At 37.8% G+C, this 21,231-nt stretch overlaps 2 protein-coding genes across 2 annotated transcripts in view; one reads left to right on the top strand and one right to left on the bottom strand.

Annotated features, from left to right (window-relative positions):
• LOC106129982 (phosphatidylinositol 4-kinase alpha) overlaps positions 1–17,164 on the bottom strand; it is a 28,857-nt gene extending 11,693 nt beyond the window's left edge. Inside the window, exons 1-24 of the mRNA XM_013328717.2 lie at positions 16,964–17,164; positions 15,574–15,784; positions 14,509–15,233; positions 14,311–14,424; positions 13,887–14,064; positions 12,774–12,874; positions 12,194–12,344; positions 11,552–11,747; positions 11,147–11,257; positions 10,790–10,963; positions 9,666–9,876; positions 8,895–9,006; positions 6,785–7,058; positions 6,369–6,470; positions 5,781–5,982; positions 5,309–5,446; positions 4,926–5,030; positions 4,320–4,511; positions 3,797–4,013; positions 2,675–2,875; positions 2,281–2,413; positions 2,009–2,083; positions 1,639–1,868; positions 886–1,010 (exon numbers count right to left, since the gene is read on the bottom strand). Coding sequence (XP_013184171.1) covers positions 886–1,010; positions 1,639–1,868; positions 2,009–2,083; positions 2,281–2,413; positions 2,675–2,875; positions 3,797–4,013; positions 4,320–4,511; positions 4,926–5,030; positions 5,309–5,446; positions 5,781–5,982; positions 6,369–6,470; positions 6,785–7,058; positions 8,895–9,006; positions 9,666–9,876; positions 10,790–10,963; positions 11,147–11,257; positions 11,552–11,747; positions 12,194–12,344; positions 12,774–12,874; positions 13,887–14,064; positions 14,311–14,424; positions 14,509–15,233; positions 15,574–15,784; positions 16,964–17,047 — 4,362 coding nt within the window. The 5' untranslated portion in view covers positions 17,048–17,164. The remainder of the gene's footprint in view (positions 1–885; positions 1,011–1,638; positions 1,869–2,008; positions 2,084–2,280; positions 2,414–2,674; positions 2,876–3,796; positions 4,014–4,319; positions 4,512–4,925; positions 5,031–5,308; positions 5,447–5,780; positions 5,983–6,368; positions 6,471–6,784; positions 7,059–8,894; positions 9,007–9,665; positions 9,877–10,789; positions 10,964–11,146; positions 11,258–11,551; positions 11,748–12,193; positions 12,345–12,773; positions 12,875–13,886; positions 14,065–14,310; positions 14,425–14,508; positions 15,234–15,573; positions 15,785–16,963) is intronic.
• A 1,240-nt stretch (positions 17,165–18,404) lies between these two features.
• LOC106129983 (uncharacterized) lies at positions 18,405–21,110 on the top strand. Its single transcript, XM_013328718.2, has 4 exons — positions 18,405–18,608; positions 19,259–19,277; positions 20,230–20,298; positions 20,884–21,110. The coding sequence occupies exons 1-4, from the start codon at positions 18,558–18,560 to the stop codon at positions 20,976–20,978; spliced, it is 234 nt and encodes a 77-aa protein (XP_013184172.1). The 5' UTR covers positions 18,405–18,557; the 3' UTR covers positions 20,979–21,110.
• Positions 21,111–21,231: the final 121 nt, after the last annotated feature.

Below are 21,231 nucleotides of genomic sequence, written 5' to 3'. Positions count from 1 at the left end.
CCGAGATTCGAACCCGGAACCTCCGGTGTCACAGAAAAGCGTCCTACCGCTGCGCCACAGAGGCCGTCAGATTCCGGCGAGAAGACGTCATTCTCCTACGCGAACTTTGAAAAATTTATTCATACATATAATAATACTAGCTGTGCCCGCGACTTCGTCCGCGTGGAATAGTTATTTTAGGGATCATTGAAGCCCTCAAGGATGAATAATTTCCCCCGTTTTTTCACATTTTCCATTATTTCTTCGCTCCTTATAGTTGCAGTGTGACAAACAAGCTCTTCAGCTTTATAATATTAGTATAGATGTATGAATAAATTCTCTTTACACGTCATAAACTTAGGATTCTTCTTGTGGACCAGTAACCCGTCACAATTTGATGTCAATTCCATTGTTAAGCCATACATCTGAAATGACTTTTCGTTCTTTCGAGATCGTTGGCTCTATCTACGCGCAAAGGGTTGAAGACGTGATTATATTATACATACATACATACATAAAATCACGCCTTTTTCCTAGAGGGGTAGGCAGAGAAATACATCTTTCCACTTGCCACGTTCTCTGCATACTTCCTTCGCTTCATCCACATTCATTTCTCGGCGGTTTCGGGTACTCTTGACCTGACCCTATTATACTATATCTTATATATAAAATTCTCGTGTCACAATGTTTGTCTCCGTACTCCTCTGAAACGGCTTTACCGATTTTAACCAAATTTTGCATGCAAATTCAGTAGGTCTGAGAATCGGCTAACATCTATTTTTCATACCCCTAGGTGTTAAGGGTTGTCCACCCTTAACATTTTTTAACTAGAAATTACTTAAAAATGATTTATATGGCAAAACAACGTTTGCCGGGACAGCTAGTGTATGTATAAATAATCTATACCGTATTGATCCAACCAGTGGTCTGCCGACTTCCTATATCACTGCTGTTAACTGATGAGCGGTTGTCAGTGGGCGAAGTAGAAGTGTATATACTTTGCTGGCTGCTCGGCCCCATCAGCTCGAATTCTGAAAATAGTTCACATTTTTATCGCAAAAGTATAAGTATATATTGCTTATAGACCCCCGCATAATTACTCCAGGCAGACGCTGTACACTTTTTCTCGGGAGAAATGGCTCGTTATAAAGCGCAATTGGAACAGAAGAGAGTTCTTAAACCTTCTGATTCAAAGGTAATACGCTACAACCAAATCTTTATATCCCGATACTTACCTTCGTGGTTTCCGAGTATTTTGAGACAATTAGCTCTGTCTACCCCGTAACGCCACCAAAGCGGGGAAGAGATGAGACGAGAGGAGATGTGTTTTTCATAACCTATCATATTTCTTTATTTTCCCATCTTAAACTTGAAAATTGGTGGAAATTGATCAAGCGAAGAGGAGAGGAGATGTCTAATTTTGTTTTTTTTTTAAATAATTTGAGTCCGTTTGATCTCAATCTGCCTGAAGGTAAGGAAGATGACACTTAAGGTGGTTCACGTAAACCCCATAATGCCTATTCACTTCTGCCTTGAAAATCCCTAAGTTGTATATATCGGGGAAGGGAAATACCGGGAGGGAATTTTAAATCAGATTTGTATTGAATCTTGTGCCTTTGCTGGAAACTGAGTCGGAATCATAAAGTCGTGACAACTTACCGCCAATGTCGCTGCTCTTCAAATACTTCTTGTCCGAATGCATCAGCTGCCAGAACTTGATCAACGATATGATATCCTCTCTCAAAGCGCCGGAGGTTTTCGACGGGCATTGGAGACCTCTGCAGAAGTAGTCCAGGCAGACGCTGTACACCCTCTCCCGGAGGATGTTCCGGGCCAGCGACCGGGGCAGGATGTCGCCTTGGAGGAGGGACAGGCCGCAGGATAGTAACCTGTAGAAGCAATTCTTTTAAACTGAGAATAAGCACGAGACATCGCAGCTTTATAATCATCTTCAAGTACCTATATTCCTCTAGTTCCCTGGACTGATAACCGGTAAAATAACACAAAAAAATTTAAGCAAATTTTTTACCTGAATCTTACGCCAACGGCTTCGACGTGACGATTTATATTGTCACGAACATCGCCCACTGTGATTGGTAAAGATCTGAAAATAAAAAAATATATATGTTTGATCGGTATCAATCTCATAACCAAATACGGCGCCAGTGACAGCGATATAATTTTGCCGCATTATAGGTAAACATTTCCTTGACTGACTTTTATAATTTGTGCGGACTCAATAGCAGCTGTAATGTATATGTTTTTTTCTTGGCTTTCAGGCGAGCACAGATAGTATATTACCTGTGTAGCAAACTGGCAAGCATCTCGACTTTCTCCAGGCTGTTGTATTTGGCGGTCTCGGCGACCTCGCACAGGTATCGAACCCACACCGCGTGAGCGGCCACGGAAGGTGGTCGGGGCTCCAACTTCGTGCCTGTAACAATATAGTAAATGTCTAAACATATTCAGTCACTCACATTGTAGTCATAATATCTGGTTGTTTAGTTGCTGTTGGAATGTCATCCTTGAACTAAGAATCTCTAATAACGAACTTCCGCATCCATTTCCAATACGATACGTCGGATTTCGGTGATTTTCCAAAGAGATATCCCTTGCAACAGCCGAAGCTCCAAGTCTAGTCTAGCTGACTCTAAATTCCTTTGCTAGCTCGAACACCGCTTCCACCGCGAGTTACCTTCGTACGCCGCCAGAGGGCTGGTCTCGTCGGGCTGGCGAGAGAACAGCCCCATCCGGCGGTCCGCGGAGCACTGCCACGCCGCGAAGATCTCCTGCAGCAGCCGCAGCTCCAGGTCGGGGCGCGCCGTGCTCAGCCACTGCCAGCACTCCACCGCGGTCGTGATCGCGTCTTCTGTGAAGATCTCCACTTGGGACCACGCTGGAAAGAATGCAAACTTGTAGGCGTATCTCTGGTTAAAAATAAAGTTTTAATTGATTTTATGGCGGGAACCCAATCGTCATGTTGTGTTTATATTAGGTTTAGGTATATTTATACTTTACATTTTATTTTATATGTACTGCGCCAATCTCCTTTTTATTTTAAATTCCTCCCACCCTAAGGTTGACTGGAAGAGATTGCTTTAGCGATAAGTCTAAGGTTTTCTTTTTCTTATGGTGCAATAAAAAGTCTATCTTTCCATGTTATTTGTGCTGTAATATTTTTACAAAATGTGTGTTTGATGGACTATTAATGATTAAAAGGTGTGTATTATTGATTACTAGAGGCCGCCCGCGACTTCGTCCGCATGGAAACCCTATCAATCCCGCGGGAACTCTGGGATAAAAAGTAGCCTATGTGTTATTCTGGGTCTTCAGCTACCTACATACCAAATTTCATGGTAATCGGTTCAGTAGTTTTTGCGTGAAAGAGTAACAAATATCCAAACATCCATACAAACTTTCGCCTTTATAATAGTAGTAGGATTAAGTGTTTGTGGACAAGCATGAGTGTTGGAAAGTGTAACAATATTGGATTTAATGATATTGATGTTGTCCCAAAATATTACAAATAAGGGCGAAGTAAAGCACCCACAGCTATTACTCGACCAGTACAAAGTATCATTTTATAACTAGAACTCTTTAAACTCGACACTGGCAAAAATAAGTTCATAAAGAAATTTGATTGCCAAAATGAAGATAAGAAAAAAAAAGGATTTCAAAGACATCGGCTTGTGGGGTGATGTTTGCACCAAAAGCTCTGTAGCGTTCCATAAAATGGCGTGATGCGCTATTTCTCCATCGCTTGATTATTCTGAGATTATCTCTCACCCGCCTAAAGGATCTTATAAAACCGACTTACCAACAGAATGTAACAATCCTCTAGCAGTAGAAGCCGTATGCGCCTGTGCGGGGTGATGTTTGGCGTGCACCAAAAGCGCTGTAGCGCGCCACAAAGCGGCTCGATGCGCTGTCTCGCTCCCACTCGAACAAGCTTCCTTCAAAGCGGTGTGTAGTCTCGCTCCCACGCGCCATATGGCCGCCTCCCCGCCACCTTCGGCGTGAACTGCACCTGAGATCTGTAATTCAATAGAAAAAAAATTAAAGAGGTTATAATTTAAGAACAATTTTGATTACATGAACAGATTTTGATATCATATATGAAAATGTTACAAATTCAACACTACATTTTGTATTACGGCTTGATCAAGATATAAGCAAGTAAGGGTCATAACGAACAAGTCCATTGTTAAGTTCATAGCAAAAAAAAACCTTAGTAATTTTACTTTAATAACCCCCTACCTGTGATTTTGTAATACTTCCGCGCTTAGCAACATGTATTTAGACCTAATCTATAATCATGTTGAATACTCATATATCATTACCTCTCCAGCATAGCGACTCCTCTGAGAAACTACAGCTAGCAACGCGGCGGAGTCCTGTGTGACGCAGGGCGGCCGCTTGTCGAGTGCGGAACGCGGTAACGGCGCGGACACCCGGTTCAAACCCGCCGCGCCTAGTAATGCACCTGTAGCTAAGGCCAAGCCACAATGATGCCAGAGTGTTAGGTTTGGAACCTGCAACAAAATCATTATTGAAATACAATTTCAACTTAGGGATTTTTACGGCAAGAATGGAAAGGTATTTGAGCTCGCATGCACTACCTTAGATCCCATCTTTCTGATCAGATCAAATTGAGGTCAAATGAGATTGCGATATAGCAAAAAAAAAAACAATCTGGGCCAAAATTTTCTGAGGTCAGTGAGCTAAGTAGCTGGCTAGCTGTTGCGAAATCAAAGTACCAGGAAATCCCGTTTGACGTTTGACAAGTGTGACGTGTGACTCGTAACAAGACAATCTAACCCACCTTACATCATACTCTATGCTGATAATGCGTTTTCCCACGGAATAGAGATAGAGTGATCCTATCTTAATGTGCAATGAACCACGCGTCATAAAGTAAAAGTACCGTATACGAGTATAATATGTACCTGATTAAGATATTCCTGTAAATGCGACCGCGTAGATTGAGGTGCCCACTTCATAGCTTCTTGCACTATGCCGTGGCAACGGTCGGCGAAATCCTTCACGATACCCTAAAATTATAATTTTGAAGTTACAAACTCTTTTTTAAAGTTACGAGAAACTTGGCAACGATTAGTCAAAATAATATTATCAACTGGTAGCTAAAGCGTCATTTATAAGGTGCGAGTTTGCACTCGTGATGGCACTCAAAAATCGTATCTTTGGAGCTAGAAACTCGTCTGATAACGCAAGGAGGAGTTTGCATATAAATCGTATGCGGGTACTTGTAAAAGGTCTAATATAAGATAAGATTTACATTATTTCCTCATAAGATTAATTGATCGATTACCTCCCTGCCTTCCAGTGTGTCTTGCAACTGTAGCGTAAAATCTGTGCCCGGTACTTTTAAAAGTGGCGTCTCTTGGTTGGCGTCCAACTCTAAACTGAAGCTTAGCACTTGCAGGATATCTAACATGGACCATAGTACCTGAAATAAAAATGTTTGTAAGTCACATTATAATCATATTTGTCTGTGAAAAGGTCAATAAAGGTCTAACAAACTTGGATTGGCCTTTCAGGCGAAGGGCTAGCAATCTGTCACTACCTGAATCTCAATAACATTATAAAGCCATCTTTGCTGAAAGTGTACTATTCGTGGCTACTGCGACTCTTTCTAGAAACATACTGAAGTTGAGGTTTAGTTGCAAACAAATCTGTTTTTTTTTTTAATTACATTGACGTATTTTGAAGCATCATTGTCATTTAGTGTACTTATCGGCAGGAATATTCACCATATACCATATTTCTTATTATTTCCATACCCGACAGTTCCACAGTAGATGAGGAAACCTATCCACCAAGCCAGCCAACCACTTGTCTGCCACTCTTCGTATCTGCTTGTGAATATGGTTGAAGTTCACCAGCAGGAACTGCGCGTGACCCTCCAGCTCTCGCTCCCTGGACTCATCCTTGACCTTCTCCGACATCACGTCCAGAAACTTCTGGAATACTTTGTCACCGACACTGGAAAAATCGATATTAAAACTCTTGCGTTACTGAGTGACTGACGGATAAAGTACAAAAGTAACTACTGGCTGTAAGAAGTTGATATTCAGCATATATGCCAAGACTAGGACATTTTTCCATTCATTTCGGGCGAAGCAGTAGGCTAGGCATATACCGACCCTTAGAAGTTAATGAAGTGAAACTGCTCTTGTGATTAATAATAGAATGCATCCCGTATTATCAAGATACATAATAAATGCCACAGCAACTGTAAAAATCTAAAAAGAAAATCTCAAAGGCAAATAAGGAGGACATAATCAATAGCGTCATGTGCAGATCCCGGCAGGAGAATACTTATTTTTTAATATAATGTAGCAATGATAGCGGTTTATTTATTTTCTTACCTGGCAACACACTGCCACATGCCGGTTTTATCCTTTTGAAGAGCAGTGTCGCTTAGGTACTCGATGATTGGCTGCAAACTCGGCTCTTCTGAATTACAGACCCTATAGCATTCAGATATCGAACAATAAGGTAAATAATCAATTCAAATAAATACTGTCAGCTCGAATGGTAAAAAAATAACACGCGTATAATTATTTTTTTTACATGATGCAATTTCTATCCAGCATATATGAGTACTATTAATTATTGACTCTGTTCGAATGATTGCGGGAACTGAAACGGCGACATCTGGTGGCGAAAAGTTGAAAGCCTCGAAAAGACCTCTGGCAGCAAGTCTTCTTTTATGATAGCAAGTCCTCTCTATACTTATTCCGTAGATTTAACCGAACATATTTATTTTAAAAAAAGAACTCACCTCAATGTCTCCACCCAATAAACGCTAAGGAGGTACATGCACGGTGCGAACGTCAATTTATTGACGATGACCGTAATATCGGGCGGATGTTCCAACAAATTCAAAATCTGCGTCTTCAACTCTTGTAGTTCAGCCAGCGAAACCGAATCATTTCTCACCGCAGATGTGTATTGAAGTTCGCGCATTTCCGAACGGAGTGAAGTTTGAGAGACAAGGTAAGGCGATTTCACAGCTATCTCTTTCACGCCTGCGTACCATTCCTGTGGCCATAGACCTGTTGGTGTTGACGGTTTAATATGGGATTGGTATAAAGTTGTTGGTTATATAATATTGTATTTTTTATATGTGACAAAAATCAAAAAACTTTTTATATGGGACAATTTTTTTCAAGGATATGGACTCAACATAGATACAAACAGTATCAATTGGTAAACATAATGTGGAAATATTACAGGATATTCAAATAACAGATATGTAAGTTTTCTAGGCAAAAGTAAAGAGGGATTCACTCTAATGCTCACTCAAAAAGCATAAACTATTATTATCCTACAAATGAAGAAAATATTAGCCCGAACATGAACTTGAAAAATCTGATGAACATTTTTAAAAAAATACTGATTTTGTAAAACTGGGAACACGCAAAGATGAAGATGAGAGAGACCGATTTGGTAAAACTCTTGTTACCGGGCTTGTTTGATCAATTTGCACATAAAACGTAACTTTTACAAACTGTAAAAATAGTTTAAGCCAAGGTCGTTACTAAAAAAGCTCGTTCTAAATTCAAAATCAATCATTTTGTCCGTTTGACCCTCAGACCAAGGACGAGGTTCAACCACGAATATTTAAAAGAAAGAAGTAAGTTTCTTCATCAGATTTTCTAATTTCCAGCCAGGCTTTAACTAACAACGCTTACTACACTCGACCTAAGAAGCACACTCTTCAAATAAAATACACACGCTACAAATTTCATCCAAAACCCATTTTGGAGAATGTCACACAAGAAACGTTTGAATAAATAACTCCGCATACGATGGTGATATAATCGTCATAACTTCAAATTTTTTTTTATTATTATTGTAATATTTATTTTCATAATAAATAAGTTGATACATTACAAAATTGTCAACACCTACGAAAAAAAGCTTTTTAAGAATTGGTCTTTTTAAAGAAGTTAAAAGTACACTTTTACAACAAGACGACAACAGACAGGTCTACGGAAACATCGTCAATTTTTCGATTAATTCACTAATATAGAAAACTATTAAGATATAGACCTTCCGCATTCATCAAATTAGATTCATAACGCGATAGATAACGCGTAAGATTTATAACGCGTTAAAAGTGAAATGATTATATCACTCCACAGTGCAACTTTTAAAAGGGAAAGAAGCATAGAGAATATATCACCATAAAAACAAAAATCCATAATGTAAAACCAAAAGACATTCATCTAAGTCTATAAGCATCGTTACTCACGCTTTCGCATGGCTACAGTCGTGGCCATAGAAGAAGAGACAATAATATTTGAATAAATCTATATAACTCTGTACATATCAATAAGAAGAGAGGTGCTTATGACCACAGATTACTGTAGCGACAGATCTGACAGAATTGATAATTAAATAATTGGCTTATGGTAATATTTTAAATATAAAATTAATTTTAGATATATATTTTTTTGGTTTGCGGCTATGACCCATGTCGTTTTGAACCGAGTTGAATCGATCTTTTCCTAAGAATGTCCCCGGATGGGACAAGGGCGTCCGTGAAAGTAAATTGTTTACTTGTTAAATATCACTTACATACACTTTTTATCTCTATTGATAATATGCTACTAGGAAAGCCTGAAAATAATACGATTTATTATTATCAATGTATAGAGAATACCAAAGCCGTGAAACATTATGAAGACCTTTGTTAAATATTAGTAACAGTAAGCAATTCATAAATTCAAAACAAAAAATTAATCATTAACGAAAAAAAAATGTCAGATCTGTTGTTACAGAAACTGTACAACAGTTCAAAGAGTTAAAAAGATCATTTTAGCGCAAATTTTTAATACGTTTATATGAAAAATAAATCAATTTTAAAAATAAATCCAGATAATTACCCGAGTCTGCCGCAGTGAATCCCATCACGACGCAGTATAACCAGAAGTCCTTGAAAAGTTTGTGTAACCTCGGTTTCGGGTTTTTTATTGGTGGTAATCTTTTGACTAGTACCTGAAAATTAGATTACTCATTATATACTTTAATTCATTCTGGTCTGTCCAGACCTACAAGATGTTCACACAGCTGTTGTGTTCACCTTATTTTATAATTCAGTACAATTGTTTAAATCAATATAAATCTGGTGTGATTTGGCATGAACCATGAATTAGGGGAATCTAAATCGTAAGTACAATCATTGACAGAAGTTCAGAAGAACGTTTCTTTGCCTCTGAACCCCAACATCATCGCGATGGCGGGAAGATGAACGCGCCCAGGTTTACACACCCTCCTGCTAAAGATAGATTCCTAAGTTTATAAGCCTATCCCTTATTCGCCTTTTACGAGATCCATGGAAAAGTAATGGACTGGTCATATTTTTTTTACTATTGGTGCCGAGAACCACACGGCACTACATGGGATAACCATGATCAAATCGTGAGTTTTGTTATTATATTACTTGGCAAACAATAAAAATTACACAAACATGTATATGAAAGTACATAGTCTTACAGTGACAATTGACATCTTTGAAATTGGTACTTGACTGTTTACCACACCATCTATTGAGTTATTTATTTTTAAATTTCCCTTTTGACAAGTCACGCCATCTATTGAGTTGTTTTTTTTTAATTTCCCCTCTGTAATTTCCCGTGCGTTCCAAGCAATCTCACCGCGATGACGGGTATGAGCACGCCCAGGTTGCCCGCGCTGCCGGACGCCTTGAGCACGGGCGCGGGCGAGCGGTCGGTGGCGCGCTCGCCGCCCAGCCCCAGCTGCACGAACAGCTCCAGCAGCCGCGTCAGCAGCTCCAGGCGGGCGTGCGCGCCGCGCGCGTTGGCCGCTATGTTCGCGAGCGCGTTCAGCACCGCGCCGGACACGTGCCTGGAGGCAGGCATGACAATTTGATACCCACCTCCATAGACGTGTGACTCTATGGAGGTGGGTAACAAATTGATGTTGAAGAAAATGCTGCAGTGCAGTTTGTTACCGCTTCTTCTGCACTGACGCCTTGGAAGCGGCAGTAAACTTAGTTTTTAAGTAATTTATTTGACGTCAACCAATGTTGTTAAACCATACGACAATTATTAAGCGATATAATATAGTATCCTATAATAATGAATAAAAATTTTGAATTTGAATTTGACTCAAAAAGCAAGGCATCGTAATGGCGGCGTTGTGCGCACGTGTGAGTGACGGAAAAAAAAGTGTTTTATTGACTCATTTCAACAACATATTATGTACATACATCGTTCATATGAAAGGTGTTAATACATTTTCTAAGCGCGTCCAACGCTCAGCCATTCACCATCAAACTAATTAATTATAAAAACTTGCCATTTCGTGAGATAATCTATGACACATCTATTACGTAATGGCGGCAGCTGTCACACTATTGGTGAGAGTGTGTGCGTTAGGCGTGTTTATATACAGGGGGCCGGCATACTATTACAGCAAGTATCCATCTTTTATCATGAAGCTAAATAATGTAATATAGACCTAACGAAAAGCCCCTGCAGCTGCACGAAAAAGATGCATGGATGATGGTTTTTAAACGTGTCCAGAGATGAAGAGAGGAAACGACATATCACATACAATCATATGGTCACGTCTATATCCCTTGTGGGGTAGACAGAGCCAACAGTCTTGAAAAGAATGAATGGCCACGTTCAGTTATTTGGCTTAATGATAGAATTGAGATCCAAATAGTGACAGGTTGCTAGCCCATCGTCTAAAAAAGAATCCCAAGCTTGTAAGCCTATCCCTAACGACATATCACGTGTCGATTTATATTTACCTATACTGCTTGCGATCGTCGGTATGATGATAGGCTGCACTGGCGGCCTCTACCGTGATGACGGTGAACATCCTCATGATCTCGTCGTGTGCTGGGCCCGAGGGACTCGCTAGTGCCATGCAGCCCAACTGGTCCACTATCAGTGTGTCTAGGGACGAAGGAGAACGGCATAACCTGATGACAATATTAGATTTTAACAATTGGACTAGTCAATACAAACTCTCATTCTATTTACAAACAACTTCTAACATATAAGCAAATCGATGATTATTATAATTTTCTACGTAATATTATAATATCAAATTTTCATTACAAAAGTTTCCACGTACCTAAACAATATTAAGAAATAAAACACACCTTTGCTGGAAGAATTGTAGAATAGTATCCGTAGTTTTTGGAGTGTCTTTCAACGCGACAGCGACGTGGCCCAACATTATAACAATGTTAGTGCTGATAAGTGATGATTCACTGAAAACAATATCCACATTTAAAAAAAATTCTTTCACACAAAAAGTGTAATAATAAATATTCTATGCTAATAAAGACAGACGTAATAATTTTGTGTGACTTTCCTTTTTCTGTTGCATATAGAGTCAAAGCATTCAATAAGGCAAATTATTCCCACATAAAATAAAAAGTAAGTCCAATTGCAACTCTTAGCTGCAAGGAATACATTGTTTTTAAATTGTCCTCTCAAGCTTGAAGCAGTTTCTCGATGTTTCTCGGATAAGTCCAACTGTTTCTCATAAAAGGATAATTTACCTGTCGCTAGTCTCAGCTGTAAACAGTCTATTGCTGACAGAGCCGACCAAAGCCGGGACGCAGAACGGGTCGACGGTGAGTGCCGCCTCTAACGCGACGCATAGATTCTCTATGGCAGCGTCTCGAAGTTTCTCGAAGGGAGTTGATTTTACTGGCACTCCAGTCTCGGTTAAGCCTTGAAGTTCTTTGCCTTGCACTGTAATATTTAAAAAAAAAGTTTCATATGTGCCTTCCTCCTAGCGTTAGACCTGATTACATCCTTACCTCTCTCGCGTGGAGCCCTAGGTGCGGCTTTGGTCATATGAGCCACTTGGACCTGTTTTCATCACAATGTTTTCTCTCGTCGGAAGAGCATCGGTTAACAATCAAACTAATGTACATAACTTGGAAAATAGTTCATTGGGACATAATATGAAGAAAGTGAGTGTTAATTCTTTACTCAAATGTTTTACTCACAATTTAACCAAACTTTATCTTAAAAATCTTAAAAATATTTAATAATGCTCTTTTACTAGTCAAAAAAGGTGCATCCGACATCGTTCCGCAACATTTATACGGTCCTCAGATAACATAGTGGATGGATAATTGTCCAAGTATGTTAACCCTCTTATTCTGTATCATAGGCTAATTATACAAACTCACGAGTGACTTTCATATGTTCCTTCCCAGTCTTCTCCAGCTCCAACTTGTGCAGCTTGAAGAGTATAGGCGACGGCGTCACCAGAAAGTCCCGCAGGCAATATATCGAAGTGTTCGCTATCGTGGGGAATTTCGTTGCGAGTTTGCCAAGCCCCTGTAAAAAGATTTTACATACTTACATACATATAATCACGTCTATATCACATGCGGGAAAGACAAACCGTGAGTTCAGCTGTAAATTTTTTTTTTCGGCATTGAAATAAGCCTTTTTTTCGTTATTTGTTTATTATTACTATGGAACATTTATTTCTCATATAGCTATTTACAAGCTAATAACAAGAGTCAGAAAAAGACAGAAATTACGCCATACAGCATGTAAAATTTTATCAACATGGGCCAAAATTTAATTATTGTATGTATGTTTGTAACGCGATAGCTTTCGAACGTTTGTTGGTCTGATATTGATAAAATTTTGTAGATATACAGGGAAGTTTACTACAATTTTCAAGTTCATTAAGCATCCAAATCGGTTCAATAGTAGAAATTGGGAAGAAAATGTGGGAACATGATACCTATTACTTACTTCAAGACAGACCATCAGTAGGGGCATATGAGCCAATATCAACTTGTGATTATGATTGGAATTTATCTTTTCTGTCAAACGTCCACATAAGGAATCTGCACCTGAAAATATACAAACAATTGTTTAAATTTATTACATTTTACATAGCTTCAGGGGTATTATTATATATATTAGCATAGCGTTAGTAAATAAAATATGATATTTTTACATAATTGCAAGTTATATTGTTGCAAAGTAGAATAGGACCAGTTAAAGTACTCCTTCGTGTAGGCAACTTACAGGTTAGAAATCATCTAAAGAAAATGTGTTCTTGCCCATTTCAATGAGCAGATACCTTTATTTTGTCAAATATGATCCTATAGCCCTAAGCTGGCTCCACTATTAGAAGAATTTTTATTTTCATTCCTTGTGAAATAATAGAATAATTCTAAAGTTAAACAAAAAAAAAGTGAGATAATCAAGAAAGTAATATATTAATTAGTAAAGGAACAAAACTTAAATACGTTAGTATAATCAGGGGTGTCACTCTCACACTAGAGATACCTATTAATATTGTTAAAGCGTTTATGAGTGCTGGCACATCATAGTCCTGATCTGGAAAATTATAATAAAAAAAAAATACATATTTTAAATAGAGTGATCTTAAAAATATACAAGGCTGTACATAATGTTATGATGTTTTTGTGTGTTATTTATATAAGCTGTCTCCTATCACTCAAATATACCTAGTCCTACCTCAGTGCTAACTCTAACTATATCCACACATTGACCAATCTTAGTTTCTTATCTAAGGCGCTTGAGCCCAGGGCGTGCTATTCAGGCCTTGTCTGGTCAACCAATTCCTCTAGCTTTGAAAGATAATATGATAACGTAAAAAAGTCCTACAAGGGATGGAAACGTAGACCTATAAGCAAGTCTGCTAGGAAAAAAAAACTAAAGCGAAAGACCTAAGTCCCTTACGCTTTCACCGCTAAACAACTGCTTTGATTCCTTTAACAGCAGTTCAAGACCCGCGTACAAACAATCTTAATTTTTTTAGTGGTGAACTAAAAAAGTATGTTTTTGAAATAGACGTAGTTTAATTTTTCGTGGGTGAATTCGGCGATAACCCACCTGTTTCATCACCAATGGCCCACACAAGGAGGTCCACACACGCCGAATTCGCCATGACATTAACTTTGAACTTGTTAACGGTGGCGAAGTTACTCTCCCGGTCTTCTCGCTCAGAAGCGTCATGGTGGCGGGACTGTAGCTCTGTTTGCCCGCTAAGGAACAGGCATTTTACGAATTCCTACAATAAAATATATATTATATATACTAATATTTTACATGCGAAAGTAACTTTGTCTGTCTGTTAAGCTTTCACAATCAAACCACTGAACTGATTTTAATGAATTTTAATAGAGTTGACCCACAGGAAGAACATAGGCGTGGGCAAAAGCTTGTTTTGTTATAAATATCCGCAAAGTAGGTAAAACACAAGGATAGATATTATGCAATCCTTCTCAAACATTAAAAATGTTTTATATTTCGTTACCTGAACATCTTTCGTGAATGGTCCAGGCAGGTTCTTCTGATGTTGCAGTAATTCTCGTAAAAGTGTCACCATTACCAAATTTAGTGTCTCTGAGAAAGTTTTATACGGGAACACCTAGAAGATAATAGAATCTTAAAGGAATGATGCACACAAACATAATTAAACTGTTTAATGTGGGCTTTGATTGTCAAATATTACCTGTATTTGCCCAGACGCATATATATCCTCTGCTTCTTCATCCAAGAACGCCAATAAATCTTTGGTTAAAAGCTCTTTGGCCAATGACAATATAGATTGTAGATATGTCACGTAAAACTGGACATTGATCCTCTTTTCCGGTGACTCCGAAAACCTCATGTACGGAAACTGGTTGAAGCTAGATCCAAACTTGTGAAAGAAGTATGTTGTTGGATCATAAGGTACAGACTGGTAGCTATGTAAGGAACCTCTTTTGAGAGTACCACCAGTACTGTCTGTCGTGTCCAAACCATTTTCCAGTATACTCTCATTGTTAGGATTCAAATTGCCCGAGAGAGATCTAGGAATTATTGGTCTAAATTGGTTAAACTTCCTCTTTTTATCAAGAGTGGAATACTCAAAGTTAGGTTCGGGTTCTTTAGATTTTACCGGACTTGGTGGCTGAGGGAATAAGCGGCAAAGTAAAGGAGGATCTATTGTAGCATATCTCCCCATAGACCTGGCAAGGCCTATCAAAAGTGGTATGGTGCTCTTGCAAAGTTGCAACTTTGATACGGTCTTGGAATAGTCCTTGTTTTCATGGCAACTGACTATAGTCTTTGTGAGATTAGCCATTAATTCTATTTGGGCCTTTATGATCTCTTCCCTGATGGACGGCTGTTTGGTGGCGATGTCAGACAGAAGAGTGTTCAGACAAAAGCTGAACTTCTCTGCCATTGGTATTCCTGGAATGAAATTTCATAATATTTCTATAACTTTAGGAGGGCAGCCTTATTATGATAATGCAAATGAACATATAAAAAAGTCTAGAACTCGACAAATGAACAATAAAATATGTCAACAACCTGTAAAATATGCTGTATAATATCCAAACTAATGTAATAAAATATTAATAGAACTTAGATCAACATAATTTAAAGCACTAGTCACAGAGAGAGAATAGCTTCAGATAAAATAAAAATATAAAGCTCGTTTTGCTTTTATGTTTACAAAAAATAATGTTATTTGGCATATAGTGAATATCATAAGAAATAAAGCTCTTACCAAGACAAACAAAATACTCACGGTCAGCATTTTTCACCCTACATAAAGGTTCCTCAAACTGCGCTGTGGTCAGGCACTTGAGGACCTTCAGGAAATATGGGAGCAGCTTATCCTGATGCTGGAGTCCACTATGTAGGAAGTACAGACCAAGAGCAATGCAGGCATCCTGACTGCGAGTTGTTACGACAAGAGTGGAACTGGCTTGTGGGCACAACATGAAGAGTGTATTCACCTAAAAATTATATTTCCATTTAATGTTACAATATTTTTTGTAAGTATACACAAGACTGTACTACACTGTAAGCTATTCTTAGTTGATTTTGTTTACAAATTCCTGCCATGTAATTAACCCTTTTTATTATATAAGTACATCACTTTAGGGCACTATAGGTCTTTAAATTGTACTCATAGTTTATGTAAATTTCTATTTGTAAACGACTGTTTGTTGCCTAAATAAAGATAAATAAAATAAAATAAAAAAGACTGGTGGCTCTGTCTACCCCACTAGGGATATAGACGTGATCATATGTATGTATACACAAATGTGTAATTGTGTGTGACTTGATCATATGTATGTATAAACAAATGTGTTATTATTAAAGTTTTTTTTGTCGAAATATCATAGTGTGGACCAGCTGCTTTTCTTCTCATGTAGATTGAAAAAGTCAATCATAGGAATAGCTAATAAACTTAGGATTTTTCTTCAAGGCAATGGGCTAGGGAACTGTTATTGTTAGACTCTCAATTTCATAATAAAAGTTGTTAGTGGTTTTGTTATATAGTTAAAAGTGGTTTTTCAGTCTTTACAAGACTGTTGGCTCTGACCACCTAAACCTAATAGTAACCTATAAGGGAAAAAGATGTGATTGTCAGTATTATGTATGTAAGCTTTCTCATAAATTTGTATTTTTTCAGGGCTTTCATTAAATAAATGGAACAATGCCAGTAATCAGTCCATTGGAATCTCATACCTAGTTATTAGAAGTATGACCTCACTAACTTTGAATTTGAGAAGTAATAATTGACATTCTCAATTAAATAAATAAACCAAATAAACATAGCTATCCTTAGAAAATGTCAATCATTTCAACATAAACATGTCAATGAAAAGTCCGAAATACCACATATTTGTGTACGATAGCTATGCCTATTAACTGCCTTAAGTTATACGAGTAGTATCAAAAAAATTATTCATGAATCATTAGATAAAGTTCAAATGAGTTAGTGATAAATAGACGATGGCTACGTCAGAATCCCATTAAAGAAATTAAGGTAATATAGTTGTGATAATTATCTTTCGGCAAAAATCACAAAAGTAACTTTGTTATCATCATGTCTTGTGTATTATAGGTGGAAATTGGGCATTTTTTTAAGGATTTCGAAACACGGGCGGATGTGTAGTATACTTTACCTTTTCCCATGGTGTGGGGTTTATACTGCTCAAACAACGGGCCAGATGTTGTACTGTCTCCCTAAAGAACTCGTGTTCATCCATATTTTAGATTAATAAATAAGAAACACTAAAATAATTCACATTTTCTATATTGAAAAACAAAATCTTGTATCTTGTAGGAAAATTGCATCCATCAAGTCTTGTCTACCTACCATTCATTTGACATTGACATTCGGTTTGTCAATACAATACAGTGTATTGATAAAGCAGTGTTGCCATTTTACTATTATAACTTTTGACAGTTTTAGGTTTCTCGTAAAATTAATTGCTATTTACACAAATCGTGCACATTTAAGCAACTGTTTGAAATTATAACTATCAAATAGAGACACAGACAATGTTTTTACTTCTGCATTTATTTTTAAAGTGGTAGAAAGCCGTAATTTAGTAAGCTAGGCGACCAATAAATTATAAAACGTACTCGGAATAGTAAAATTTTATACAAATTTTATTGAAAATTAGTTGACAGTTGGTAGTTACGTAATACAAGTAATTAATTATACCAAAAAAAACACCCTGTATGGGCTCGTTCAGGTATTCTTGAGTGTGAACTTAAAGTTGGCATTCGTAAAGAACTACGGACCCTACAATGTATGCCTTGACTCCCACTTGACCGGTTTTTTGATTTTTTTTTTATAACACATAGTGTAGTGATTAAATATCCTTGATTCTATATTACCGGAAAATCAAGGTCCTTCATTCGTGGGAGAATAATTTACCTACATTATCAAATGGAAGTACTTATAAAAATTATATCTCACATTGTGTTTTTAAAGCGGAAACTATTTACTACATATACCTACCTGTTTACAATCATACCTACTATTCTATAATGTGTTTGTGGCAAGCACTTATTTCTATAAATAGATGAGAAAAACTTACAGACAAAACATGGTACGCCATAAAAATGGGCCCTGTAATTTAGGTTGTGAGTTTCGTACATCGTTAGGTAATTTAAGTAATAGCACTGGATTAATCACGCCTTTATGTTTTATAGGATAGACAGAGTCAACAGTTTCGAAAAGATTGAAAGTACATAATATAGCTGAATGGCTCTAATTGAGATGATAGTGGCAGGTTGGTGGCCTGAATCTCTAAAGAGTTCTTATTTATTTCCCTTCATTATGCTTAACAAATTTCACGAGAAACCTGGCGATTATGTAGGTAAGTACATATAACTACTTACCTAAATAATCGCCTAGGTACCTTATAACTTACCCCATACCTTGTGGCAGTTTAGGAGCTTTTATATCCCTTAAGTATCTTAATACGTGGTACAGGATATTGCGCGAATTTTATATGAAATTATGAAAGTACTTTGGAGATGCTATACCTACCTCAAATTAGTCACTTATCACTCACAAAAATATGTTTAGTAGGTACTTACCTACCGTCCCTATAATACTTATTATGTGCCTAAACAACCTTACGCACTGTCATTATACTTAGTTACTTGTAAAATGGACAATTTGACGCTTGCTCTTGATAACAGTATATAATGGGCGTGAATAGTTACACTATAGCGTAAACGTTCATTGCTTCTGTTGGCAAAATGTTTCAAAATATCGTTGTAGTGTTTTTGGTGGCGATGCTGGCTGGATATGTAAGTAAAAATATATGAACATTAAAGATTTTTGTGATGTGTAAGAGGGCCCGTGTGGTTCCCGGCTCTTTAAGACTTCTATAACTGTTCCGTGAACATTGTAAGAGGTGACTAAGGGAATTTGCTCTTTCATTCAGTTTACCTATCTCTCCGCCGCCGGGCCCAAGTAGAATTGGCAGGCTGAAAAAATCTAGGCTAGACGTCGCGAAAGATGATATGCGAGCGAGTCAATGGACTTGACATGAGGACGCCGAAAACCGGCGAAAGTGGAGAGACCCCCCCGGAATGACTCAGTGTTTTTTTCATGATCTTGGTAAAATTCTCCTGGTAAGAGCGGGGGCGTTGTTCTATCTAATCACCTGAGTTAATGATCTCTTAAATCATGGTCATAAGTTAAGGTCCATCACACGGACCGTTAGGTGTCTCCTAGGTAGTTTTGTATATGAAATAATTTTCACGAAATAAGGTTGCCTCCGCCCTTACACAAAGTTTAGGTAGGTGCTTATTGTAGACTTGGTAAAATTGCTTATTCCCTGAGTTGCCTTGCGATATGGCGCCTATAGATGACGCGAGTGTGTTTTAATTGATATAAAAATTGGGGTGTACCTACAAACTTAATAACAAAATACATCTGTTTGGTTTTGTTTCAGAGTCACCAAGTTCCCGTAGGCAAGTACCTTTTTCAAATTTTAATATCATCAGACGAGTGTTGTCAATGAACAGTCATCCGCGAGTTCGGAATCAAAGGAACGCTTTTCATAATAATTTACGTACTACCAACTATCTGACGCCTATACGAGTAGTAGATATTAGTACTTACCTAGGTTCCAAGTATTTTCCACATGGTCGTGCAAATCCTGGCAAAACATTTGACGTGTTACTAGCTGCATTTTTGCTAGTCATTGCTGAGAGACTGATCCTGTCGCATTAAAAGGGTGTGGAGTGGAGACCCGTAATTCTGGAGGGCTGATTCTTCAATGCAAAGCAGACTACTAGCTCCAGACTCCAGAAATTAGACTCCTATTATCTATAATAATATTGTAGAGGTAACTAAGCGTTTATGAATTTGTAGGTATGTTTGAGGCCTAGGTAAAGCCGAGGCCGGTTGAAATCTCCGAACGAACATGCGAACCGATTTCAAAAATCTATTACCATTATGAAACTATACCTACTATCCGAAAATGCTTTAAGCATAGGTATCTACCTATATTTGTTTTGAAATAAATAAAATTTCAGACAGATAAATCAATATTTATAAAATAATCCGGGAAAAAGCGCTTCCGAAAACCAATTTTTTTTCCATGCACTGGCCACACGGTGTAAATAAAATATAGATTTTTAATAGATCTATAAAAAAGTCTGCAATACAATTAAGCTTACTTCAAAAGATATAAGTGTGGTACCCGACACTATAGAATAGGACTACTCCATATCTATCCCTTGGTTGTCGTAAAAGGCGACTAAAGGAAAGGTTCATAAACTTAGAATTATTCTTATAGGCGACCTTTGTTACCATTATTAAGCCATAAAGCTGAACGTTGCCATTCAATCTATTGGCTCTGTCTACCCCGCAAGGATATAAACGTAATTAAATGAGTGGGTATAAATGTTTAACCCTCAGGCGCTGGTGTTGGTGGTGGTGCGGGCGCTGGTGCCGGCGGGGGCGGCAGTGTTGGAGGCAGTTTCGGAGGTTTGTAGGGCTAGGGTATCATGAGAACTTTGAATGACGCCCATGATTCTGAGTGATTAAATGTCAACATTATCTATGTAAATAAAATACGTCACACATTTTTATTTTTAGGCAAGTGAAAATGTAATACTTAGGTAAGCTAAGGATACCTAATATGGTAGGATTGAATAACTTAGAATCATAGGCATTGCTACGAGTAAGTTCCGAGTTCGACCCCCGATCTGTCATGAATCATGATGAAAAATAATTTCACTGATTTGCCTTAGGTACCTCTTCATATGCATTTTTTAAATAATACCTACTATGTCGTTAGGCAGTATAAATAAGTAGATACTTAAGAAAAATTCACACCTACGAAGGACTTTCCTTTAGCACGAGAGCTACGTAACTATTCTTATTTCATTTTGGCTCTCTTAACCTTCCAGATATGAATTAAATTGTAAATTTCTATGCATTACAAACAAACAAATTATTGGCCGAGAGGGTTCGCTACTCGGATTTTTTTTCGCGCCATTTCTTGACACCCTATAATTCATAAGTAACAATTTTTTTTTATATTGTCTCTTATCTCTCGATGTTTTACAGTTGGGATGAGTGCGGGCGCTCAAGGTAGTGTCGGAGGTTCCGCTGGCGGTCAGGCAGGAGGCCTAGCGGGCGCCGGCATCGGAGCTGGAAAATAATTTCGCAGACGTCGGCTGTTCTTCACGAATCTTTAGCTTTGTACTTATAATGTTTTTTAATCTATGTACTAACTCTCACATCCCGGGTATTATACGAAATGTCAAAAAAAGAATTACTACTAATGTGAAATAAATATATTACGATTTCTAAATGGAGTTTTAAGTTCTCGTAAGTTAATGTGTCGTATCTGTAATAATCTATCTGTCGCAGTAATTTAGTTGAATCAGCTATTTGATTGAATGACTAAGAACA

The sequence above is a fragment of the Amyelois transitella genome, chromosome 22, assembly GCF_032362555.1.
Source record: "Amyelois transitella isolate CPQ chromosome 22, ilAmyTran1.1, whole genome shotgun sequence".
Taxonomy (NCBI): Eukaryota; Metazoa; Arthropoda; class Insecta; order Lepidoptera; family Pyralidae; genus Amyelois; species Amyelois transitella.
This window is presented reverse-complemented; position numbering and strand designations above follow the sequence as displayed.

What these genes read in the sequence shown, in the direction of transcription:
- LOC106129983 (XM_013328718.2), top strand. Translation starts at nt 18,558, where the DNA reads ATGTTTCAAAATATCGTTGTAGTGTTTTTGGTGGCGATGCTGGCTGGA. An exon ending in TGTTGGAGGCAGTTTCGGAG is followed by an intron (nt 20,299 to 20,883) that starts GTTTGTAGGGCT and finishes GATGTTTTACAG; the next exon opens with TTGGGATGAGTGCGGGCGCT.